Source organism: Lissotriton helveticus, chromosome 12, assembly GCF_964261635.1.
Source record: "Lissotriton helveticus chromosome 12, aLisHel1.1, whole genome shotgun sequence".
NCBI classification, from domain to species: domain Eukaryota; kingdom Metazoa; phylum Chordata; class Amphibia; order Caudata; family Salamandridae; genus Lissotriton; species Lissotriton helveticus.
Window position 1 is genome coordinate 63,130,171 of NC_136073.1, and position 26,614 is coordinate 63,156,784.

Consider the following 26,614-nt stretch of genomic DNA (forward strand, 5'->3'; position numbering starts at 1 on the left):
CAAACCAACTAATTAGAGTCTTTTTGGGGTTTTTCGATTCAACCCATAGGCTGTTCTTTATTTGGGAGGTAATATCTAAAAAGTTTTTTATAAAATCTGAATCATCAGTATTCCCATCTGTACAAGCGTGGAATTGGGGCTCGCATTTCTTAATCAAATTATGGAGAAAATCTTCAGGAACCACAGTGGTCCACTTTAGAGCATACCCATTTTTCCTAACCATGGCAATATTATCCACACACGGTTTTAAGATATCATTTCCGTGGGGGTCTTTAAGTTTGCCTAAGATTTCTAGGCTAAGGGAAAAATGGTCGCTCAATGGGTTATCCAAGATGTTAAAAGCCTGGGTCTTTCCCCCATGTCTAACTGTCATCAATATAAAATTGATTGTTGAATTTACCCCTCTACCATTAAAGGTGGGATCAAAGGGGATCGCAGGTCTAACCATTCTATTCACAAAACCCATATCACACCCAAAGATGATATCATTAAGAAGGTCTCTGCACTAACAGCCTGATTCATGTACATGGCGTTTTGCGTGTCCCTAATAGCGAATCATAGCGATTCGCTATTGAGGACACGCAAAACGGCATTCATGTAGGAATTGCTACTTAAATAGCGATTCCTACATGTTCTTTATTTGCGAGTAGCAATTTGCTACTCGCAAATACTCCCCATTCATTCCTATGGGCCAAGAGGCCCATAGGAATGAATGGGGATTTGCGAGTAGCAATTTGCTACTCGCAACTAAGATAGCGATTTTAAGGGTGCCAGGGGTGTCCAAAGGACGCCCTGTAGCACCCCTAAAATGCACTTTTGGACAGGTGTTGCGCACACACATGTCCAAAGGACATGTGTGTGTGCTACATGCAACTTTGAAAAATGCTTTTAAAAGCATTTTTCTGAGTTTTTGCTATTTACCGACAGGTCTGACCTGTCGGTAAATAGCGGCCCCAAAAGTCCAAAATCGCTATTTTGTTTTGTGTCATGAATAGCATTTGAGGAATCTCTATTAGAGATTCCTTAAATGCCATTCCACGCAAATATGCGAATTCTTACATAGCGATTTTTGCATTTGGTATCATGAATACCAAATGCAAAAATCGCACTCGCAAAGGGCCAGATTCTCAGAATCTGGCCCTTTGCGAGTGCAATTTACCTACATGAATCAGGCTGTTAGTGTGTTCAAAATGGCTTAAACTAACATCATTATCCAGCATTATGCCGCAGGTTCCTCTCTCACCACTTTGGCATATAGAACAGTGAAAATCCCCGCCCCAAATAACACAAACATCTTTAAATCTCCCACCTAACGTCGATTTGATATCATTTCCTAAGGTTTTAAAAGTATCTTCCACCGCCTCTGCAGGAACGTTATTGCAAAAGTTTACCAAAATCAATGTGAACACTTTATCTATAATTATCCTGATTATATGATAATACGTATTGTTAAAAAGGATCTCATTTTTCAAACAGTGAAACACATTAGACACGTATGTGGCTAAACCCCCTTTGGCCCTCCCATGTACAGAGCCGATAGCTGGAGAAAAGAAGGTTTTAAATCCACACACATGATGTGGGACGGTTGACCAGGTTTCTTATAAGCTCACAAAATCATACATATTCACTAGATTAGCCCAGTGCTCATTCCCCAGTTTTGATTTTAGTCCTGCAATATTCCAATACAAGAATGACCAGGTGGCCCTAGTAGTCTCAATACCCGTCAAACTTGTAACACCATGGGACTCCAGATGAATCACAGAATTTACGTCTTCAGTTAACTCCATCTGTATCCCCTCTTCATTCCTGATGGTATCGTTATGTCTAACCCCAACATCTATCTGTGTCTCAAATACTCCTTCTTTCACGCTCAATGTTTTTTGATCAGCATTTCCTACAGTTGGGCCAAAGTTTGCAGGGGAAATGCCGGTGTTGAGTCAATCAACGTCCTCCAGCTTCTGCAATATTTCATAACTAATAAACATAGGAATGTTAAATCTATCTCTATTTTCATCAAAAAATCCCCGTTGCTGCCATTGATTTGTTTTAGTTAGATCTATGTGTGTAGGCAGATAGAAGTAATTTAAATCCAGGCTTTGAATTCCATCATTAACTCTACAATTGCTCCAATTACAAATAAACCCCTGAAATTGACTAGGATACAATCCCCAGGGAGGTCTTTTGGATTATGTCCGACCCAGCCCACTCTCCGAACATGTAATATTTCGGCATGTAGATGGGCTGGAAGAGGTCTATTAATGTTGAGCCAAAAAGTTACTTTGTTTTTCAGGTCTGAGTAGGTTTCCCTTTTATCATTATTCAACTCAGGCACCCCGGTTAGGACCACAGTGTATGGTACAGATTGCGGGGGCAGGTCAATATGTGGATATATAATCTTCTTTTTATTGCTAGTAACCCTACCATCTTCTTGGTGTCTATTTTTTACTGAGCTGCTCCCCCGTAACCGTTTCTTTTGTTACCACACTTTCAACTTCTTTTATTCCTGTTCTATTTGGGGGCTGTAACCTGACTCCTGATAGTACCTCGACTTGGGTGGGCCCATTATAACTCCCTGTTATGGAGTTGGCCGGATCACAGGATACTACAGCAATGTTGGCCGTAGCAGATTTTCCCAAACCATTAGGTACTTGGGTGCTATTATGGGAGTTGGCCTCAAATTTTCTCAATAAATCGGAATTAGCCAATGCCGTCTTTTCCAGGCACCCTATTTTTTCAGTTACATTTTTAATTCTTTCTAGTAAAGGTAAAATTAATGACTTTACTAATTGCTTCAGTTGACCCATGAAAGCTTCAGGGTTTGGAGGCACAAACTCCAAGACCTGCTGGGGTGGCGGTATCGGGGGAATTAGTATGGGATCAGTAGAAGCTTGGACAGTACTAATTAATAATGGCTTTGGCCGTGTAGCCGGATTTCCAACTTTTCTGCCAGTTTTAATTAGTTTGGGAGATCTACCCTTCTGATGAGTACCCCCGCGCTTCCTCATGTCGTTGGGACCCGGACCGAACACCTGGTTTTTTGCCTGAATACTAGGCCCTGATTTTGATTTATCATTTGAGCCAGTCTTTGTTTGAATCTGTGAAGTGGATCCCGTTATTGTGTCATATAAAGGGGATTCGTTAATCTCTACCATGGAACTATGCTCATTAATAGTCCCACACGTTGATGTTAGAGAGTTATAATCATGGTGGATCGTTGCCCCCTCTAATGGGGCACAGGTATGTGTTTAAGAGACTAAATTCTCGGGCGTTACTGCGAATATTATTGGGCCCAATGACGAACGCCTGTTTTATAAAGATTCTAATGACAAGCAACGTTCTGTGAGTACAATTTCATGCTCCAACACTGATGTTGCTCTTTTTATAAACATATCTAATGTGCCAGTAACCGACCCACCTGTGACCCCAGGGATGCACTTCCTTCCTTAACCTGATCTTACAGCCATTGCTAACACTCTAATTTCTCCAACCAGAATGTTAACAGGAATGTAATGTCTTTCCCAAGGTGAGTAAATAAAAGTCAATTACGGCAAAGATCTTACTTGAAGGACAATGTTCGAGGGGGGGTCCAGCCCGGCCTCCTCTGGCCCCGGACGGCCACAGACAGCCCGCCCTTTGCCCGGGCTTAGCCCGGCGAGTCCCGCACGCGTCCCGCGACGCGGGGACTTTCCTCGTTATTTAAGCGCCTCCGTGCGCGAGATGTCGTGGGTGGCTTCCGGGTCCTGCCGCGAAGGCTCGTGGGCAATGTAGTCCCCCCTCGCTGCAGCCGCGCCAAGATGCCAGGAGGCTGCGGCAGCAGGGGAGACTGAGGACCGGGAACAAGAGCGGGAGTCTTGTAAGGGGCAGTGTCTGCAAAACTCAGCGTCACTGCGATGGTGTTTTCTGATAACACACACTGACTAGTGTGCAGCATGTCACGTACTCAATATAAAAAAGGTTTTTTTATTTATTTGTTGAGCAAGTGCATTAGGAGACAGCACATTTGGTTTTGAGTTTTTTTCCAGTTTTTATGTACCTCAAACGTGATCCGAAGGTATTGGAGCACTTTACATGAGCACCAGTTACATTACACAAGGACACATTCATTTTTTGGTAGGCACCTGGAGATTTAGTGATTTTCCCAGAATTACTAGATGTTGAGCCGAGACTCGAACCTGGTTAACAAGCTCCAAAGTCAGGAGGTCTGGCTGTTAGGTCACATCCTCTCCCCTAAGTTCCGATGTGGGAGCATGTGGCTCTTCCGAGTGCCATCTGCTCTCCTGTAGAAGTCATCTATGTGTTTGTGGTTGTCTGGTAAGTTTTAATGCTATGCAGGTGGGAATCAGCCATTTTGAATTTGAAGCCCATTTTGTTACACACTCTACAAAACGGTTTAACGCGGATGCCTTTGCTGGAGACTTATTCTTCGCTTCTTATGGATGTTTTCATGTTATGGAGTTTTTTAATGTCTGTGCATTGGTTTAGCAGCTGGCGGGATTAGTAAATCGACGATGGGTCCTAGACAGAGATTACAGATGTTTACTAGCTTTGGTTAGGGAGATCCCAAGATGGCCGACAGCTGTGCCCCATAGCACAGTGACTGTGGAATAACACATGGCAGTTTTGTTAATACCAGGGCTCTAAATGAGCTGGTACTGTCCAGTACTGAGTACCAGCACATATTTATTTTGAGAGGGAGAGTACCTGCAAATCACCACAGGAGACATCATACTTTTAATTAATTCAAGAGTACCGACACTTCTCAGAAACAAGCAGGTACTCTGGTACATGATAGTTGCACTTCTATTGTTCCATTTCAAACACTGGTCAATGCTGGTGGTAAGCCACGCTCAGTGACCCATTCAGCTGCAGAAAAAAACACATAGGCAGTCGGGTGGAACATACTGCGATCTTTATTTTTGAAGTTATACGTACACACAGATGCAGAAAGATATATATCTACTATACAGATTTTCCACACTGTCACGCTGTAAAAAAAGACTGCGATACAGCTTCTCTAAAGTGCAAATGACTAACAGAAGGTGCCTCTGGAACTTGACAAGAACATTCAGCAGCAAAGGGGGGCTCTCGCTGGGCGCCCTGGAAAAGTGCAAAGTCAGACAGAGGTGGGGGGCCTATGTACATGTTGGCGGCCCCCACACTCATGCCTCCCGTTACCTATAATCTCCCTCCCTCCCTCCCTATTCATCTTCAAACAGTCGGTGTCACTCCGTGGTTCCCTATATTTCCCCAATATTTCGCCTGTCCACCCACCAAGGTCCTCTGTTCCCCTCAACGACCTTCCCTCCGCGAGAAGAGGCGCTCCGCACCCTCTCTGCGGTCACGTCACTCAGACCGCTGGAGGCGGACCTAAAGAAAAGTACTCCCATCGTCACTTCCGCTCTTCCCTCCCTTCTGCTGCCCTGAGGGAAGCCACCACAATGGGGAATTCTGGCACTAGAAATGTAGGGAGCACAAAACCAGGGAAAAGAAACATGGCCAGCTAAAGGTGGCAAGCCCTAGTTCCATTTTCTCAATGCAAGAGGAACCCAGTCACCTGCACCTTTTATCACTTTGGTCCTCACTGCAAGGCATCCGTCCCTCCTGACGTCATTTATAAGGCACATCCCTTACTTTTCACATCTGTCCCTTTCTGCAGGCACTTCACTCATTCATCCTCCTTCTATATCCAGACACTGCCATTTATCACCACTGCAGGGGCCAGACTCACATCCCTTCCCAAGTACAGGGCAAGTTTCTTAATACTGTCTGTCAATTTTTGCTTATTTGAGGAAAGCTCTCCTTTTTTTGGGGGTGTGGGGATCCCTTATGCAAAGGAAAACATTTCTAAGGAAAGAAAAAGGAACATATTTCAAAACCACACAAAATACATCTATTAAACAAGTTTCTTTTTTTTAGATATGTTAAAAAAATCAATCTTTCTTTTAAATAAAGGAATTAAAGTTTCTACTAAGAGATAAGGGTTAGCCTAAGGGATACCATTAGGCTTTCGGTTTTGATTTAGAAGAAGGATTTCTTATAGGATATGGGTCAGTGTAAGTTTAAAGGTCAGCTAGGGTTAATGGTTAGCATTATTGTTCAGTTTAGATTTATGGTAGGTTTAGGAGAGGGTGAAATGAATACAGGTTTTCTGTAAAGGAGTTTGTTGCAGCAGTTTTTATGAATCCCTCCAATGACAATAAAAGAAGCTATTGGGATTTTCTGTAGTGGTTTCTTTGTAAAGGTATTTCTCTGTCACCACCTTTCGCTGTAGTTGTTTCTTTGTAAAGTACCTCTCTGTAACATCCCTTCTCTCCAGTGTTTTACTCTATAGGTTTATTCCTCTGTAATAACTGGGCTTTCTCTGTGAATGTATTATTTGTAATGGCATAAATCTACCCTTCATTATAGCTGTGGTCATGTCACCTGTCCCAATTAAATAAAAAACATATCCGAGCAAAAAGATATCCCAGCCCCAACTGCAAGGGGGAGTCCTCTCACCTGTCCTCCATTACAAGGCACACCACTGTCTTGCTCACCTGGCCTGCATTACAGCATAAGACACATCATGCATGGCCCCATATACAAGGTACCGCTTGCCCTTTTTCACCTGTGCTTCATTACAGGAAGCAGATATTGTTAGATGTGAGGACAGTTGTTTACATTCAGGACATGGCGAGGGAGATGAGGACACTGTCACATCTAGGACAGGTAAGCAGAGTTACAATAGTATCTCACACTCGGGACTGGGTGAAGTTCGAGGCGGACATTCAGGACAGGTTAAAAGGTTCAAACCAGTGTCTCATTCAGGATACCGTCTCATGTTTCCTATGGTAAGGATGGACTACAAATCCAAGCACGCAGAGCGCCTTTTGTCTGAAAGTATCACTCATTACCCAGAGATCCCATTACAATATGTGTGACACTCAGGATATGGTGAGCAGTGTGAGGACAGCAGCTCAAATTTGGAACAAGGTGAGGTACCAGGACAGTAGTTCTCTTTCACAACATGGCAACCAGGACCCCATATGCAGGACAAAAAGGTAAATTTGTGGGCAGACTCCTACTGCATCGCCGCAATACTTATATAAGACCCAACCTCGCTTTTACGGTGCTGCTTAGTAGCCCTATGTCATCTGTGAAACTTTCAGCCAACTCCACTGTGTGCTTTAAAATGAGCTGCTAGAAGTGTCCTATGGGAAGCAGGGGACTACAGATCCCAGCATCCAAAGTACCTTTAACCTGAAGGTGCCACACCTTGATATAAAGGGGTCCCAGGGCGACTGTGCCTTGCCTTCCCTGATTTTAGTCTCTGCCCTGCTTCTCTAGGATCCCTCGCTTTCTTTCACTTCTCTCTTCTCTGCTCCAAATGTGTCTTTTTTTCAACGTCTTAAAAATAAAAGTATAGCTAAAAATTGAACTGTGCCGTCAGGCCATAAAGATTGTTGTCACCCTCCTTTTGACTCTGTCTACTTTTAGCTGCGGATTCATCACCCCTGTGCCCTTAAACACCGTTCTCTGCCCTCTGCAGCGGAGGGTGTTAGCCCCCGCTGACGAGTCAACACCCGCAAGAACCACAGGTGGGCGTGACCGCCCCACCCGCCTTCCACACCATAATCTGTCAACACTGGCACCAGTGCCGGGTAGAGACCGGTCCCCCTCTCTGCCTTTGGTGCAATAAGGGTGTCTTACCCATCACTCACTGAGGGTAGTGTGTGCTTCCGAGGGATTACTTTCCGTCACTCAGATAGCAGTGTTTCCTGAGAGTACAGGCCAAGCTGATGCCAACACACACCTATATATGTGTTCAATTCACACATGTAGAAGGGCTATAAGGCTATTTGAACATTCCGCCCACGGAGGGTAGAATGTTCTACATTAAAAAAGGTGAAACGGAAAGACAAACATTGGAATGTTGGCGCACCGGGCTTATACCAGACGTTATTGCCCTCTGCCACTTTGTTGTCTTTAATGGAGCTCTCAACACTCCACTGCTCTAATATACATTATTACCACAGCAAATAGCATGACAAACGTAATGAGACCCTAAATTTGGTGGTGGAGATATCGCTCTTGGAGAAATAACCTGTAAAGGGAAGTGCAGCGAATTTGTTGGAGCTACAGAGAGTATGTCGACTTCTTACTTTAAGGAAGAGACGAAGCATCAGTCCCACTTCGGGATGTGTTGAGCACCCAGTATTTTATGTACAGTCTGGAGGCACCCATTATGATTTCTCTCCTGTCTTTATTAAGAAGCAAAGTGAAGATTATGAAACATAAAACTATGTTTCCCAGATATCCAAGGGGGGGGGGGGAATTACCATTAAACACATACTCCAACCGTAAATAAAGCAAAGCGGAGGAATAGAGTACTTTCCACTAGGAACAGCAATGCCTCCCTATTCTTAAATCTCACAGTGAAGTTGAGTACTATGGTCCAAATCTCTGGGAATTGTTCATATATTCTTAAGGAGAAATTGTTTTACAAGTTGTGCTCGTGTACTGCGGTGAGCGCAAACATTTGAATCCCTGGAGTACCCCTAATTTTAGGATTTTGTTTAAAGGGCGGGCGTCTCTTTGTCGTGAGCAGCTCTAAAGTCCAATAATGCCTGCTCTTCAACAGAGGAAAGCATGCAGCCAGGGAACTCAGAAGGTTTTTGTATACAATCGGTGGTCAGACCAAAGCTTCTGAATTTACTTCAGCTTCAGATCCAGAGGGTGAAGGACTTTGGGCTGTGGTGGGCTGGTTTCCGAGGATCCACCTAGTAATATTACTGAGTCGGCACTTGTAGTTGTGTGGCAGGAATACTATGGGCCACTTTGTATGAGAGAGAGAGCTTTGGGTGTAAACACAACCTGCAAAGGTTGCATGCCTGTGACAGGAGCTTGTCAAGAGATAATATCCTTAGGGGGGGTAAGATAGTTACTACTTCATGTGCGTCGCTTTCTCTAAGGGGAATCTGAGCAGCAGGCTGTCTGGGGTGCAGGTCTGCGGGAGACCAAAGGGAGAAGTATGGTCAACTTCAGGAAGAAGTAAGTAGTGCACGTAGATATTCCTGGAGACGCTTATATGACCGTATTGTGCGGTGAAAACAAATAGCAGAGCATTCCCTGCACTACACCGTGGTCCTTCGTGTATTGCACTGGAAAAGTGCCCAGCACTCTTGAGAATAGACACAAATCTCAACTCAGACTTCAAGGCATAAGTAAGAGTAGGCATCAACAGAGCTAGCCTATAAGCAAACTGCTTACCACCGACAGATGACTTAAGCAAGGTTGCGTCATGGCAGCATTGCTACTCAACCTAAATGCGAAAGAGGTGCACTAAGAAAGTAAAATTCTCTAAAGATGTACTAAAAAGAGACAAAGCACAGGTTATCTCGTTCGTCTGGTGAGGATGCAAAGTGCATTCAAGCCCAACGGAGAGGGACGGAAAGATACTGCTAAGACATCCATCTCAAGATCAGTCTAAAAATAAATAAATAAGGCCAACAAAACTGGAGAATAGATTTGGGGAGCATGTGATAAAAGGGTGTTATGCAAACCAATAACCCTGGGACAGCAGCAAATATCTGTATTAAAAAACCTACACGTACCTGGAAGTGACCATAGTCCAAATAATACTGTGAGGAATGGTAATCCGCAGAGCTAAAGTTGGGGTGCGGTCAGCTGGTGAACAAAAGTCAGGAGTCTCCCCAAACATCAACAAATGCATAGCTGCAAGTAGACCTAGCCAATCAAAAACAGAGCAGCTGGTGCCCCACTGTACCACACCCCCTAGAGAAAGTTCAGCAAGTCCAATCATCTTACTGAGAAGGTGTGGTAGGAGATCCCAACATCCAAAAATCCCATCAGGAACTACTTAGGTAAAGCTCTCACTTGTCCAAACCTTTACAAATGTGTGGCACCTTTTAGACTGCACAGCGCTTAGCAAAAACAGTGCCAAAGCACGCTAAATCAACAACTACGTGAAAAGATCGCTCAAGAAATCGCGCCACCACTGAAAGAGAGAAAAGTATTCCCTGGCCAGAATTCTTCACCTTTGTCAAATTGCTGGCCAACTATCTCATCAAAAACTCTACTCTATCTGAAAAAAGACTACTCTTCATTGCACGCAGCAGCAGCCTTCACTCTAGGACAAAAGTTCCAAAGAGAGTCACCAGCATGCCCAAGCTGTAGATTAGAATCCCTAACCCACTCCCTACTCCTTTGCAGAATTTGATTCAACCATTGATAGGCCCAAATCCAGAAAAGAACAATATGGCCCTAATTAGAAATACTGGGCTGAGACAAGTCGTACCCTTGCTGATTCTCCTTTTAAGACCAGGATAATGAAGAAACCATCTATGAATGGGCCACTGCCTAGGAGACGCCTTGCGACTCAGTGGGACTGAAACCAAAAGCAGAAATGAACTGAAATAAAATGAACTGCAAGTAAAGGACTCTTGATGAAAGGAGGGCAGACATCTGCACTAATTAAGTTCTATGAAGAAGGAAAAAAACAAAACTAAAAATAAAATCTATCTTATTTCCTTTTTTTCCAAATTGCCTCCCATTTCCTCCAATGAAGCCACATCACACCCCACCTGAGAGGCCTCCATTGGCTCCCCGTCAACAAGAGGATCACCTTCAAGCTCCTCATTCACGCGCACAAAGCCCTACACAACACCAGACCTGCATACCTCAACGACCGACTCAGTTTCTACACCCCCACCCGCAACCTCCGCTCTACCTACCTTACCCTCGCCACAGTCCCCCGCATCCGGAAAACCACCGCCGGCGGCAGATCCTTCTCCTACCTCGCCGCCAAGACCTGGAACACTCTCCCTACCAACCTATGACAGACCCTGGATCTGCTGGCCTTCAGACGACTTCTCAAGACCTGGCTCTTCGATCAGTAGCGCCCCAGCGCCTTGAGACCCTCACGGGTATATAGCGTGCTTTACAAATGCTTGATTGATTGATTGAATCTTCAACCTCCATGCTCATCTGCCAGCCCTTTCCTCACAGTTCTTTAATTTGGTGTCGCGAAAGGCCAAGGGCTGACAGTGGAAATTAAACAAACTATACTTTTATATTTGTTGACTGTCAAAAGAGTATCTGATATAGGGGCACTTGATTTTTCGGCTACACCATATTATCGTATGAGGGTTTGTTTAAAAAAACTGGTATATTGAGTGTGGTGTATCAATTTTCCCTGATCTTCTGAAGCTATTAGAAATGTCTGAAAGCCTGTAGCTCTGACTATATCCTCTGTACCCTCTTAAGGACACATTGATATCCTCTGACAAATTCCATAGATCTCTATCTCTTGCGGATGGGTCTGAAGGATGCTTGCCCGTCAAGTTCGGGGCTCGTTGTGCCCATAGAGTGACTATGGCCTTCCAGGTACCAGCTAACGTAGAGGACATCCTTAGGTCAGCAGGTTGCTACCATGGTTCTACCTTCTGCAGTTGTATTACAAGCCTCTGTCACATGTCTCCAGGAGGGCTGGCAATGTGCCCCAAGCATGGATACAAGGAGCATCTGACCTTGCCATAAAATGTGGATTTTTCTAACTGGTGTTACCAGCAAAGTCCATCTCTCATTGAACGCACAGAAGCAAACAGTATCCCACCTGTGTACTCTTCTTGACTTGTGTTTCCCTCCTCTTGCCGTCATACATATCTTCTCTTACGCCTTTGCCCTTCGGCAACGGTTAAAGATGTCTTGAACCTGCAGGATGGTGCCTTAATGTTCTTGGCCTGGTTTCTATTAATCACTTTGTTTCCGCTATTCGACAGCCGCGCCACCAGCACAAGAAGCATTGCTGTTAGTCATGGAGTATACACTAAGTGGGATTTCCAGGTTTCACATTGGAGTTTGCACTTATTGTTTTTTGACCCAAGGATCTCTGGGAAGTGTAGTATTTTTGTTCCTTAAATTTTACAGATATACTTATTGAGGGAAAAAGGAAGCATAATACTGTACTTATAATAAAAAGCAGGGCTTTCTTAAACTAAAGCTGAGGATAATCTGCATTTTCAGAACTGCTGAGACTAAGATCACATGGCAAGTTTAGTCAAAGAAGAACAAGAGAATCTCTCACAGCCTTCCACACCCTGGCCAAACCACTCTAAAGGTATCTGGAGTCATTTCTCACAGCATTGAGGTGGGGAAAACCATGGGCATGGACTGCCTAAGAGTAACAGGTCAATCACAGTGACAGATAAAGAGGTCAGGGAGGTATGGAGCAATAGCTCACTGCCTGGCCCATTGCCGTCTCTTGGCTCTCACCTGGTCCTTCATGGTTCACACTCCTGGTGTCTAATGTGTTAAACTCCTGCCCTTTCAACTCTCACAGCTTTCTACTCTAGCACTCCTTGCTTCTCCATTTTCACATTCTTGGTCCCTCAGCCCTCACACTTTTGGCCCCTCAGCCCTCACACTCTTGGTCCATTAGCTCTCACACTCTTGGTCCATCAGCCTTCACACTCTTGGTCCCTCAGTCCTCACACTCTTGGTCCCTCAGTCCTCACACTCTTGGTCCCTCAGCCCTCACACTCTTGGTCCATCAGCCCTCACACTCTTGATCACTCAGCCCTCATACTCTTGATCACTCAGCCCTCACACTCTTGATCACTCAGCCCTCACACTCTTGATCACTCAGCCCTCACACTCTTGATCACTCAGTCCTGACGTTCATCGTCCTTCAGCCTTAACACTCCCAGTCCCTCGCCATCACACTACTCCATTCTAAACTCACACCCCTGCTTGCTCATCAATTACACTCCTGCTCTCTCAACTCTCACACTTCTAATCTCTCAGCTCTAGCATACCTGGTTCCTCTGTTTCTACACTCCTGACCCCTCAGCTGTCGCACTCATGTTTTCTATGCTCGCAATCGTGCTGGCTTAGCTCCCACACTCATGTTTTCAATGCTCACAATCTTGCTGGCTCGGCTCTCACACTCATGTTTTATATGCTCACAATCTTGCTGTTTTGGCTCTCACACTCATGTTTTCTATGCTCGCAATGTTACTGGCTCGGCTCCCACACTCATATTACCTATGCTCGCAATCTTGTTATCTCAGCTCTCACACTCATGTTTTCTATGTTCGCAATCTTGCTGTTTTGGCTCTCACACTCATGTTTTCTATGCTCGCAATTTTACTGGCTCGGCTCCCACCCTCATGTTGTCTATGCTCGCAATCTTGCTGTTTTGGCTCTCACACTCATGTTTTCTATGCTCGCAATTTTACTGGCTCGGCTCCCACACTTATATTATCTATGCTCGCAATCTTGCTGTCTCAGCTCTCACACTCATGTGTTCTATGCTCACAATCTTTCTGGTTCTCACACTCATGTTTTCTATGCTTGTAATCTTACTGGCTCGGCTCCCACACTCATGTTTTCTATACTCGCAATTTTACTGGCTCTCACACTCATGTTTTCTATGCTCGCAATCTTGCTGTCTCGACTGTCACACTCATATATTCTATGCTCACAATCTTGCAAGCTCGGCTCCCACACTCATGTTATCTATGCTCCCAATCGTTCTGGCTCGGCTGTCACACTCATGTTTCCTATGCTCACAATCATGCTGGATCGGTGCCTACAATCCTGGTCTATACACTTTCACACTTCAGATCTCTTAGGCATAACAATTATTTCCTCCCAATTCTCACACTCATGGTCTCACAGCCCTCACACCCTCATGGTCTCACAGCCCTGACACCCTCTTGGTTCCCTATTCTGGACCCTCACCCAGCCTACTTTCAGTCCCTCGGCTGTAACCCTTTTGGCCTTCAGCATATACACCTGCCCCTCACCCCTAGCACTCCTGGTCTCTCTACCCTCATGTTTATGCTCCATCCCTTCACACATGCTTCCCTAGAGTGCTCTCGGGCTGCTGATATTTTACATTCCTGTCTCTGAGCTCTCACACTCATGATCACTCAGATTTTACAACACCTGGAGACCCTCCTCACTTTCACATTGCTTCACCCTGGGTTTGCACTCTCCGGCTCTCCCAGCACTCACATTACTTGGCCATCACACTCCTGATATCAGCCCTGATGATATAGGTGCCTCATACCTATCACTTTCCTTGTCCCTCGACTCTCATGCGTGTCATCCAACAGCCGTCACATTCTTTTTTCCTGGGCTCTCACAGTTCTCACATTCTTGCTCTCACAGCACCTCCATTTGTAATTCCTCACAACTCGCACTCATGTTTCCTAGACTCTCACTTTCTTAGTATTTAAGATACTACACAACTGGTGCATTACCCCTCACTCTCTGGGTCCCATGATTGTAGCCATATTGCAAGATCCACAGCCAACACACCTTTGAAATGTCACACCTCACATTTCCAGACTCTCTCCTCGCTCATAGTTCTCACCTGGCAGCCATCTCTCCCCTGGCTTTCTTGCTCTCCCTTGGGGGTGCATTGCTTTACTATTCCCAATCAAACATGGCTACTTAGGTGCCATGTCCCTATATTTATTACCTTGCTCGTGAATCAAGTAGACCTAAGCAGGACCCTCATACTCACCTGGAGTTTCTGTCAAAGTACAAAGTGGACTGGGCGGCGAATCAAAGGACTTGTGTCCTTTCCCAAGGATCTCTCAGCTCTTCTACGGGCGCTGACCTTTCGGGCACTCAAGAGATGCTGCTTCTTTCCCAAGGAGAGCCACTGGACGCCTCTCCCAACTCTGGTCGCCTCTAGGCTGCACAATTAGAACTGGCTCCAGGGATCGGAGAGCAAGGGGAACTCTATAGCCGCCATTTTGTGTTAACAATAAGCTCTGCATAATGTAGCACTAGAATGGTTACATAATGCAGGAAACGACATAAAACCTGAAACTACTGTAGTCTATGTATGTGGGCGCGACTGTCCAGATCGCATAAGAGCGCACGGTCGGAGAATCTTGGCTATATGAGCCTAACAGCGCCTTCCTTGTAGTGCCATTGCCTCTGGTCAACAGCTTAGGCCTTGTATCACCTAGAGTCCTAGGGGTAGAATGTAGGCCTGGTGATTCGCAGAACATTTGAATGTCGTGGGGAGCAAGTAAGGGCACATCGATTCCTGACACAACAAAATCTTTGGACAATCATCGAGCAGGGCGCAAGGGCATCCACCAGATGATTGCTGGAACACTGGAAGTTATTATGGTGCAAAAATGCAGACTTTCTGTGGAATGTTTGGGGCATCTCAGAGCACTCCCCTACCAATTCCTAGTAGATAGTAAGGAGTGTGCGCAAGAGCTCAGGCCGGGACCAACCTGGGTTTGCCGCACATAGCAGGTGATCTGGGGCAAGCTGTATGATTTGTGGAGCACAATAAGGTGCTGTGCAAGAGCACAAGCCTCCTGGACACAGACGTTGCAACAATTGCAACATATTAGGTGTATGTGCTTAGTCAGCCATAGTAAAGTGCACATTCAAGACCAAGGGTCTGGAGAACTGTGGGATTCTGGAAAATTTGGGGATTTGTGGGGGATGCGTGTGGGAGGACCCTTGGGGCATCCCAGAACTCTAAAGCTCAGGAATGGATGTGTGCAAGAGGGTGAGCCTCAGAACAATTGAGCTGAAGGAACAATGGGAGATCTTGGGACAGGAATATGTGCATTCCCACTGTGCACTTATACCTGGTCATTGTGATTGTTAACGTGCTGTAAGGTGCGCAAGCAAAGGCATGGGCTCAGTAGAACCTTGGACTTTGGAATATTTGGGGTATCAAGGGCCAGGTGTGCGCGCTCTCCTGGAGATTACTGGAACGCACTGAGAAGCAAGCAAAGGGATAGGAAGTGATTAGCACTGCATAAAGTTTAGAGAAGTGTGTGGAAGGCATATGCATGCGCCTTGCGCTTCCTGGTATGCCGGAGTATAACACAGTGCGGATGTGTATAAAAGTGCATTCCTGGGACTCTGGGTACTAAGAGTGCGCACCTGGTGGGGCATTGGAGTATCACGGGATGGGTTCTACATAACTCACTAGGTCAAAGAGCGCATTTTTTGTGAACCATGTATCCCTTCAACGGAAGGAGGTTGGGCTCCTGGTTCACATGGAATGCTAGTGCATTTGTGGCCCATCAGTACTTTTAAATACCTGATGGTGTAGATGGTGGTGGGCATTGGGCAGGTCCATTCTGGTCTATTTTTCCCGTGCAGAATATTTAGTGTGCCATCAAAGGCAAATCCCCTGAACTAATTAATTAAGGTGCACAATCCTGGAAGAGAAGCTTTTGTGGACTTTTGTGTCATAGCCGGGAAAGTGGTCATCTTGGGGCCTAGCAAAGACAGTGGGGTGTGGCTAGCAGTGCTAAAGAGTTTTGGTGAATCAATGTGGACTCCAGCCATAGGAAGGGAAGGGAGTCTGGCTGCCCGGCTGCCCCTTCCATGAACCACGTAGGCCAAATTCTGGAAGATTCCAGCAGAACAGGCGTGTTTAAATGGTATGTTAAAGGGTCGGAAGGGGCGGGCCCACGTTTAACAGCATTAAGCTTCATAGAGATGTCTTTCTCTTCTTATTGTTGCTTTTAAAGGCTGAGTCGGGGCACAGAGTCCATGCGCTCAGAGAGTCCGCCCCTTCTTTGCCCTTTCCTGATTGGCTGCCGTGGCTTTCCCATGATTTGGCCTTCCATTTATCAGCGTGGGGAGCTCTTGCACTTCGCTTCGGCAAGGGTTGACAGAGTAGCCGAACATGCTTGGCAGGAAAGGTAAGGGTTGGCCCTTGTCATCTGGGATCACCATGTTTAAGGCAACTGGAAGAGTGGCCAGGTTGGTGAAGCCATAGGGGTAAGCCAGAAGCTGATGCCCGTACATGAGCGGATAGGGCTCTGGGTAGAAGGCCATCTTGCTTGCGGCTTCTCCAGCAGCTTTGCTCATGGCACTGAATGGCAGGGATGCAGGGTAAGACAAGAGGGTCTTCTCCTCCATCTCTGCCCTGCTTCTCCAACTGCCTGGTGTAAGCAGGGGCAGTGGGTACTCCTGAACAGGGAAGCCGGGCTCCAGACAGATGTTGTGGTGCACTGACTCCTGGAATTCCTCCACCATTCTGGAAGGCAAGGGCTTGTGAGTAAGGTTTTGGCCACTCCGAACCCCGGTGTGGGAAATCAGCGGGTCTTGAAGCGAGAGGTCCATAGCTGACTGAAGATGCAATTTATGGGAAGGAGTGCCCCTGGGAGACTCTGGTTCATCCTGGTGGGCTGGCACACCATTAGTGGTAGGCAACCCTTTTCTCTGCCGCCTAAAGGAGTCTTCTGAACAGGGACGGGGAATGTCAAGTTGTGGGGCTACAACCATTTCAATGTCCATGGCAGGAAGGCGCGTTTCCTCCTGAGAAAGCACCTCGGCAGCTTGGATCATTACACCCAGAGGCCTGACTAGCTCTAGCTGATGGCTGGATGGAGGCCTTTGTGGGTCGCAGACTTGCAGCACTGGTTCATGACACCCTCTTGGCAGCCATTCCTTCTGGCAGTCTTCTTTTGGGATTTCGATAGTGTGGCAAGCGGTCGTTGGTTCTTGTGCTTCCGTCTCCTCGCACATGGGGTGGTTCAGTTTCAGAGCTGTTGACATGGAACCGCTAGGGCCTTCTAGGACCATGGGTGTTAGCCGGTGTGGCACTGGCACCACTGGATCTCTGGGAGAATAGGCGGTACCACTAATTGGAGAAAGGCAAGGTGGGCTAAGTTCAGCCTCAGCATCCCCAGCCAGAGTGGGCTCCCCACTTGAAGAAGAGACCTGCATCTCCTGCGGGTCTTCTTCCTTGATGGTGAGAGGTGCAGGGCTACTGGGGGGGTATTCAGATTCCTTGACAGGGGGGTCCTCTGCCATAACTGTAGGTGGTGGGGTCGTGAGGCTTTGCAGATCGCTGGACTTGGTAAATGCAATGACAGAGGCGAGAGCGGGCGACCCAAGACAACCATCCAGCCCATCCTCACCTCCCTGATTTCCCTCTTCACCCTCGGCTTCTGACATGCTCAGCCTCTCAGCTTCGTGGCGCTTCATGTGACGACTGAGGGCTGCTGCCGTTTTACAGACCTTGGGGCAGCAGGAGCAGTTGTGCTTCACTGATGGTTTCCTCCCCACTCGGGCAGCAGACACTTTGAAAGAGGGGACCAGCTCGGAGCGACTAGGATGGTCTGGCTTTGGAGATGAGAGGTCTTCTCCCGCCTCAGAGCTGTGCGTCTCCAGATGCTCCATAGCGAGCTGGTGCGAGGGGAACTCTTTCATGCACACGTCACAAGGAAACATGGCTGCAGGCCTGTGGGTCAGCTCGTGCTTTCGGAACTTCCTGAGTGCTGAAAATCGCTTTCCGCAGGTGGTACACTCATATCGCCAATCCGACACTCGACTGCTCTTATGGCGTTTCGGGCTGATGGGCTGGGGTGAGGGTGTCAGATCTGTACTCTCCTCCCCGGGGGTGTCGTTCTCAGATTCTGTCAAGCCATGCAGGTCTTCTGCCATGCATGGGTCACTGGCCACCTTCTTCACCCTCTTCATCCGCTTCAATGATCGCTTGTGATGGAGCTTCTTTCGCCAGCTGGACTTCTTCAGGTTCTGCACATTGCAGGCCTTGCGCTTTGGCTTGTACGAGTAGTAGGGTCGCCAGAGCTGGTCCTCCCCATCTCGGTCACTATCATTGCAGGGTTCCAGTTCTCTCGCTTGGGAGAGGTTGGCTTTCCTCCCTCCTTTTCTGCCATGCTTTTCTCCCCGGCTATGCTCGCTCCCAAAGTTAAACTTCTTGAGTTTTCTGCTGGGGCTCTTGTCCCTCATGAGGTCAGTCTCTGAGATCCTCCTTTTCACAATGGCCTCTTCCCCAATCCGGACAGTTATCTGGCACAGGGTGGTGTTTCTACTCTCAGATGCATTCCCCACATAGGCTGGTTTGGCTGTGTACGTCATGGTTTTTCCTTTGGTGTGGACAGGAGTATGGTCACTGTCTGTCTCCTCCTCACTCTCTGTCTCATCAGAGCTTTGGTCAGATGACATCGGGGACAACTTGGCCTGCTTGCAGTCCTTAACACCTGGTTTCTTCGTAGGATGCATTGACAGAGACGCTGGTGACACGGTTGGATTTTTTAAAGTGGACTTGCTATTGTACGCAATAACTGATGGTCCTTGTACACTGGGGGCCATTACCGAGGACGCCGTGGCACTGCGTACTATCACAGATGAGGACGAGTGCCCAAAGGCAATGACGCTTGGAATGGCCCCATCACTGCAACCTCCTTGAGAAGTCATCTGGGCGAGCTCGTCTTGTGGAAGCAGGTCTTCAAGGTGTGACTCGATGGTACTCGGTAGAGGCTTTCTAGTTTGAGTCTCACCAATAAGACTTGGGAGGCCCAAAGGCTCTTTGCCTTTGTTGGACACCTGCTGCAGGTCCTGCGAGGAAAGAGGCAACTCTGATTGCAACAGATGCCCGTCGGTGTCTGGCATCTCCAGTGAATCTGCCATGCCCCCCACTGCAGCAGAGGAGCTTTCAGTGGCGGTCAAGTTTCCTATATCCATCGGAAGAGGCTGGCTGGGCACCAACAGATTCCCAGGAGTGGACTGGCTGTATGTCTTATATGGTCGCTTCTCTGACCTCATGGGTAACAATCTGTAGAGTTTTAGGGCATTCAGTTTGGGTTTGTAGCCTCCATTTGCTGTCTTCTCACTAGATATGAGCCCTGGACTGATTCCATGGAAGGCTTTTTGATGCGTCTTCAGGTTATAATATGTCACAAAGGTTTCCCAGCAGAAAATGCACTGGTAGCGACGTTCGCCCGTGTGCCACACTTCATGCTTGGTCCTATATTCGGCAAGAGCAAAGACCTTTTCGCAGTAGTGGCAGGGGTACCTTCGGCGCCAGGAGTGTACATTGGAGTGCCGCTTTAGGCTGGACAGCGTCATGTAAGAACGCTCACAGATGCTGCAAAAATAGATGATGTGGCCGTCCACCACCTTCACAAAGTGGTCCTGCTCGGATCCAAGCTCCAACCTTTGGAAGCTCCGATGACGGAAGAGGAGGCCGGCGTGGCCCTTCTTGACTGGCAAGTGCTTCGACGGCTGCAGGCCCTGAAGCTCAGTCGAGGAGGACGCCGCCATGCCATCAGGCCCTCCTAAGCCTGCGCTATCATTGTCCTCCACAGGAAAACCACTGGTCTGTTTGCACAGCACTTCATGTGTCTGCAGGCGCTTGATGTGCATGAAACCCTTGTTGCAGTAGGTACAGGAAAAGGTCTTTCTCGGTCTGTGCAACTTAACGTGGAGGCTGAGAGCAGTAGAGGAGCTAAATGACCTGCTACAGATGGTACAAGTGAATAAAGTCTGGGGAAAGACAGAAGGAGTGCTTGCTTTCCTTGGATTGTCGAGCGTTTTTTCTGGTTCGCTAGCGTCCTCAGCAGAGTCCTCAGCCTCCCAATCAGAGTTGTCCTTAAGCAATGGGTCATGCTCATTGTCACTAAAACTGGCAGAATTAGCTTGCACGGTACCCAATGTGTATAGTATCCTTGCTGCTGACTTTTCAGCTTCTGCTTCCAGGTCCACAGCTGATCCGGGGATGCTATTGTCATTGGACTGGGTTGGCAAAAGGGGTGGAATTTCCACATGATTGCCATTGGCCAGTGTGCTTTGCTCCTGAACAGGCAGGCTGACTAGAGGAAAGGTCGGTGGATCAGCTTGAGCGGTGTCTTGTTGGAGGCAAGGACTCTGGAAGAAATGAGGGCTTGGGGTGCTTTCTGAGGAAATGGGCTGAGATGAGAGGTCTACGGAAGGAGTGGCAACCAATGAGGATTGGGTAGAGATGGAGGGGCTTGGAGCACAAGATGCGTCAGGCGTCTGGACTTCCTGCTGATGTATTGTGGCAGGGCCACACAGGCTGCCTTCTTTGGTCCCTTGGGGATTTGTGGCACCATCTCTGCCGTAAGTAGTGGAAGATTCTCCGGGGGAGTGTGCTTGAGCCTTCTGCACTTGTGCCACGTCACCGAGACTTTCTACGCACAATATGCCCAGCTGCTTCCCCACAGCTGTGATCTCCTTGGCCACATCCGCACTCTGCACGGACACTCTGGAGTTGTAGATGAGGCTGACGATGTTGGCGAACACTTCAGCCGGCACATCGGGAAGCTCTAGGACAGAGTCCGGGAAGCAGGAAGCCCTTCTGGAGAGAGCAGCCTTGAAGTAAGTGCTGGAAGCAGCTAGGACATTCTTATGGACCTTGAACTTGGTGTCTTCCACCACGACTGTGATGTCACAAAACAGGCCCTGGAGTCGCTGCTCGTTGAGCTTCTCGAGCACAGAGCTGGGATGGTTGGAGTCATGCACCTCCATGATGGAAGCCATTGTGGTGTTTAAGACCTGCAACAGAGAAGAAAGGGACAGGTTGAATATCACCATCCAGCAACATACATGTGCCAAATCTAACTATACTCTGAGTTTCAACACAGCCATCTGGTCATCCCTACATTCTCCAATTGTACAGCCGTATATGCATGTCTCAACTATCTATGAGTCAACAATATCTTCAGTGCAATAACCCTTCTAGAGAGATTGGCAGCAAGCTTCCTAGAACTGGGCAAACTTAGTCACGCGCTGTTGAGAAAACATCCCAATATCCCAAGAGGCGAGTCCGCCTCTGGCATGATAGATATTTCCATCTGGACATGTATTCAAATGAACCATCCAGGGATGTTATGAACTCAAGTGCCAGATTATTTGAAACAAAAGAAAATGCTGAAACTTTTTTCTTTTAAATCTTGTGGACGCAAAAAGCCAGAATGTGGAGTTTCTCAAATTGTGGGCATAAAACATTATCTAAAATCAGACCTCAGGTGCTGTGCCAACCTTTGCAATACAACCGCAATGCAGTTTCATGGTTAGAAATAGAAATCTGGAGAGGGGAGATGGTTGGGATGAAGATGGGACCTGTATCAGGAAGCACTGTGGGCAGGAGGGGGATCCCAGGTTGGAAGGTGGCGGGACTAGGATTAGGAAAATAGTGGAGGCTGGACTATTACCAGATTTAGGAAGAAGAGAAGCTAGAATTGGACAAGTACATTATCTGAAAGAAGGGGCCGGGTTAGAACACCAGCTGAAAGGAGGGACCGGACTAGTGTTGCAGCTAAAAGGAGGAGCCAGGCTAACACAGCAGCTGAAAAAAGGGGCCCGACTAGTAAAGAAAGGAGAGGCCAGACCAGTGGCATAGTAAGGGGGCGTGGGTCAGTCCACCTCGGGCGGCATGAGTTTTGGGGGCAGCAGCCTCCCCTCCCCCCTTACCTGTGGCCATTGCGAGGTGGTAAACACGAATACACCACCTGTAAGAAGGGCCCGGACTAGTACAGAAGATGTAAGAGGTGTCCAAACTAATATAGACTCTGAAAGAAGGGGCGGCTCTAGTACAGAAACTGAAAGAAGAGTCTGGGCTAGTAGAGAAGCTGATAGAAGGGATTGGACTAGTATAGAAACTGTAAGAAGGGGCTAGACTAGTAAACCAGATGGAAGAGGTGTCCGGACTAGTATAGACACTGAAAGAAGGGGCAGCTCTAATACAGAAGCTGTAAGAAGGGTTGGGCTAGTACACCAGCTGTAAGAAGGGGCTGGCTAGAACATAAGCTGTAAGAAGGGGCCGAACTACTACACAAGCTGTAAGAAGAGGCTGGCTAGTACAAAAGCTGTAAAAAGAGGCTGGGCTACTGTAGAAGCTGTAAGACGGGGCCGGACTAGTACAGAAGCTCTAAGAGGATTTCAAACTAGTACACCATCGGTAAGAAGGGGTGGGACTAGGACACTGTTGGACCCGGCTTCGTGGCGTGGTCCGCCTCTGTTCCCCCGCACCCTGTGAGCACCCCCTGCACCCTGAGTTCCCTGCGCAGCACCCCGTTAGAATAGCGGCCCCCGAGTTCCCTGGTCGTCCTGCTCCCCGAACGCCCAGAACCTGTACCCGGCGACCAGGCCTGCATGCCCCACAAGGCCCGGCAGCCATCTTCCCTTCCAGAGATCCCTGACTCCCTGGGCCTAGCGTGACCCCGGCCCCAGCGAACCCCAGACTCCAAAGGTGCGCCAGTCCCGGCTAGGGGGTAAAGGGCTCCACAAGGGAAACGCCGGGGAGTATCGATGGCACCTCCGACCTCCCCTGAGGGTCTGGTATCTGTCACAGCTTTTGCCCTCCCCTGTGGGCCAGTTTCCATCGCACCTCCGGCCTCCCCGAGTGCTGGCTCCAGACCTGCTGGGCGTCTGGGAATTCCCGGACGCATCCTCCAAAGAGATCAAAGCGCCAACCGCCGGACCTCGCCAACGACCAGCCCCCCAAGGCATGAGACCTCCGCCTGCGAGGGTCCGGACATCAAAGGGCTCCTGGGCGATATCAAGGCCCGCACCACAACTAGCGGGCAGTTGTATCTTGGACCTGGAAGCCTGCTGAGCGGATCGCGGCTGATCCTAAGAGGAACTCAACCTTGCATCGCTGAGCCTGCTGACGCTGTCGCGGCTCCTTCTTCACAACACAGAACTGAACCACCTGAGCCCTGCTGACGCTGTCGCGGCTCGTTCTCAAAGACCACCTGAGCCCTGCTGATGCTATCGCGGCTCGTTCCCAAAGACCATTGGAGCCCTGCTGACGCTGTCGCGGCTCGTTCTCAAAGACCATCGGAGCCCTGCTAACGCTGTCGCGGCTCGTTCTCAAAGACCATCGGAGCCCTGCTGACGCTGTCGCGGCTCGAGCTTGAACTTATAACCATCAGAGTCCTGCTGACGCTGCCGTGGCTTCTCACGAATTTCTCCGGATCGAGCCCTGCTGACCTCGTCGCGGCTCGAGGAGTACTCTGGTCCGGCTGGACCATCGAGATCATCTTCACGACCGAGCCGATTCGGCGTAAGTGAAGCAGCCAGTACGACCATCTGTTCCCGTACCCCCCAGCTCGAGGATTGAGAGCTGTGCGTAGGGTACGCCCTGTACTGGCCCAAAGGCTAAAGACTGTCCCGCTTCCCTCTTCCCGAACCCTCAAAGACTTTGCGATCCCTCGATCGGTTGTACATAACAGTGCTACCTTCTTTTTACTGTATATAAAGAACTTGTTACTAGAATCCAACGGTGTGGTGTCTGTTCATAAGTGTGGTGTGAGCTCAGTACGTACGATCCTAGACCCCAAGTCCTCCCCGGTGAGGACCCCACGATAAGACTCGGCAAGATCGGTGGGAGAGGTGGGTCCTGGGGTGGTTGGGTGAGCAATACCCGGCCCTCCGAGATCGCCCCGTCTAACATTGGTGGCAGCGGCGCGATAAGAACCTACGTCTAGGGATTGTACAACTGACACACTACCCGAACGAAACCATGAGCCTCACGAACGACGAGAACACCTTCCAGATGGAGCGTCTGGACGACTATACGCACCGAGAGCTGAAGCAATTCTGCAAAGATCTCCATATCCCGACAACGGGATTAAGCACCAAAGAAGACTTTCAAAAAGCCCTGACAGCCTGGGTGGAGGCCGGAGCACACCCTCTCCCGCCGGCAGGAGATGGCGGAGACGGAGGGCCACTGGCCGAAACCCGCGCCCAAGGGGATGAGAGAGCACAGTCCCCAACGCGGGGTCCCGGCACGGAGAGAGGTCTGTCGCCGGAGGAGATGACAGACCGAGAACGCAATCGAAACCACGAGCTGGAACTAGCGCGCCTGAAGATAGAAGGAGAGCTCAAGCTGGCCGAGAAGAAGCTAGCCATCGAGCAGTTGCGGCTACAAGGAGAACTGGAGGAGAAGAAACTCCAGAGAGAACACGAAGGAAAACGACTCCAGCTGGAGCACGAGCGCGGCCTGAAGGAGATCGAACTGAAGGCCCGGAGCGACGACAACCGAACATCAGGGGCCCGAGAGGCCGTTCCCCCGGTGGAACCCAAGGTCCACATCCCCAAGGATGTGGTCAAAGAGTATTACAAGAACGATAATATCCAGCAATGGTTCTAAGCATACGAAGTCGCCATGACCTCCCACCGAGTTCCACAGAAGGATTGGGGGGCTGGGCTGTGGGGTCGGTTCCTCAGCGAAGGGAGGGACACCCTGCTCGATTTACCGTCCTCCAAGCAAACCTCCTACAGCCACATGAAGGAGGCCCTCCTCACCCAGTACGGACTCACCCCAGAAATGTACCGACAAAGGTTTCGAGACTGCAAGAAGATTCCCGGCACCACGTGGGTAGAATATGTCAACTTCTACAGCCGGGCCCTGGAAGGTTGGATCAAGGGCAGCAATGTATCCTCCTTCGTGGGGCTCATCGACCTCATTGCTTACCAAAATTTGTCCTTAAATTGCTTTGTGGAACTCCGACAGCACCTCCTGGACAGCAAGTTGGCTGACCCCCGGAAACTGGCCATCGAGGCCGATCGCTGGGTGAGCACCCGAGTCCCCCGGGGGGCCCGGGGGAGAATCTGGTCGAAACAAACAGGGATATTCCCGCCCGAGGGGAGGGGGGGTCAGAATAGACAGAGGGGATCCCAGGTAGGGTCCCCGCACAGTCCCCCCAGAAACCAGCCCGGCACCTCGCCTCCCACAGCGCGTGCAGGGTTCCCTCCAGCCAAGCCAGGGCCCTGAGTCAGCCAAGCCTGCTACAATTTCCAACAGCCAGGGCATTATGCCAATGACCCCCGGTGCCCTTTGTTCAAGAAGCCCGCCGCTGCGGGTCCCCCAGCGCGCCAGTTAGCCTCTGTAGCCCTAGAAGAGGAAGGGGAGGAGGACTTCGAGGAGGGTGACCCCGCAGCTATGATCTTAGTCTCCCTGGGTGATAGGGAAATGGTCCCCGGAGCCCCTCTGCCAGACAACAACGAAAAATACCGACAGCAGGTAGTTGTCAATGGCCACCGCATAGGGGCGCTCCGAGACACCGGGGCCAGCATCACAGCCGTGAAGTGTCACTTAGTCACTGAAGCCCAAATTGTGCCAAGCGCTTCCTGCAGGGTGATCGCCGCTGACAATTCTGTCCGCACCTGCCGAATAGCCCAAGTCCCGTTCGAATGGGGGGGCGTCTCCGGAGAGTTACGAGTAGCGCTCCGCACAGACATGCCCGTGGACTGCCTGCTCGGTAACGACCTGGAGAGCTCCCCGTGGAAGCAAGTCGAGCGAAGGACCCACCTGGAGATGGTGGGCCTGCCAGAATGGGCCTGTGTGAGCACTCGTTCCATGACCGGCCGAGTGGCCACCCCCGAGGGAGTAATCCCTATGACTGCCCAGCCAGTCCCCGAGGACCCCGAGGTCCCTGTGACATCCGAACGCCCCGAGCTGTCCCCCGAGGAGAGCCTCATCCCCGACGCAGGCCCCCTCGGGCCTGACGTCGAACCGACTCCGAGCCCGGACGACCTTCCTGAGCTGGCCAGTGGCGCCAGGAAGGAGGACCGTCCCGGGAAGAATTTTGCATCGAACAGACCTCCTGTCCGTCCTTGGTGGGGCCGCGGCAGCAGGCCGCCGCCCAGGCCGCCGGTGACCAGTCCGGCTCCCACTTTGTCTATTGGGAGAACGGCCTTTTATACAGCGAACAAAAGTCCGCCGAGCTAGGGTCAGCCCGGGTGCTGGTGGTACCCCTACGCTTCCGCGGCTTCCTCCTGAACCTGGACCATGATGTGCCCTTGGCGGGACACCTGGGACAAGACAAAACATACCACC

At 49.2% G+C, this 26,614-nt stretch overlaps 1 protein-coding gene across 1 annotated transcript in view; it reads right to left on the reverse strand.

The window, feature by feature from the left end:
• Positions 1–15,959: 15,959 nt before the first annotated feature.
• LOC144799009 (zinc finger and BTB domain-containing protein 4-like) overlaps positions 15,960–26,614 on the reverse strand; it is a 143,991-nt gene continuing 133,336 nt past the window's right edge. The window contains exon 3 of the mRNA XM_078670159.1: positions 15,960–21,324. Coding sequence (XP_078526285.1) covers positions 16,555–21,309 — 4,755 coding nt within the window. The 5' untranslated portion in view covers positions 21,310–21,324 and the 3' untranslated portion in view covers positions 15,960–16,554. The remainder of the gene's footprint in view (positions 21,325–26,614) is intronic.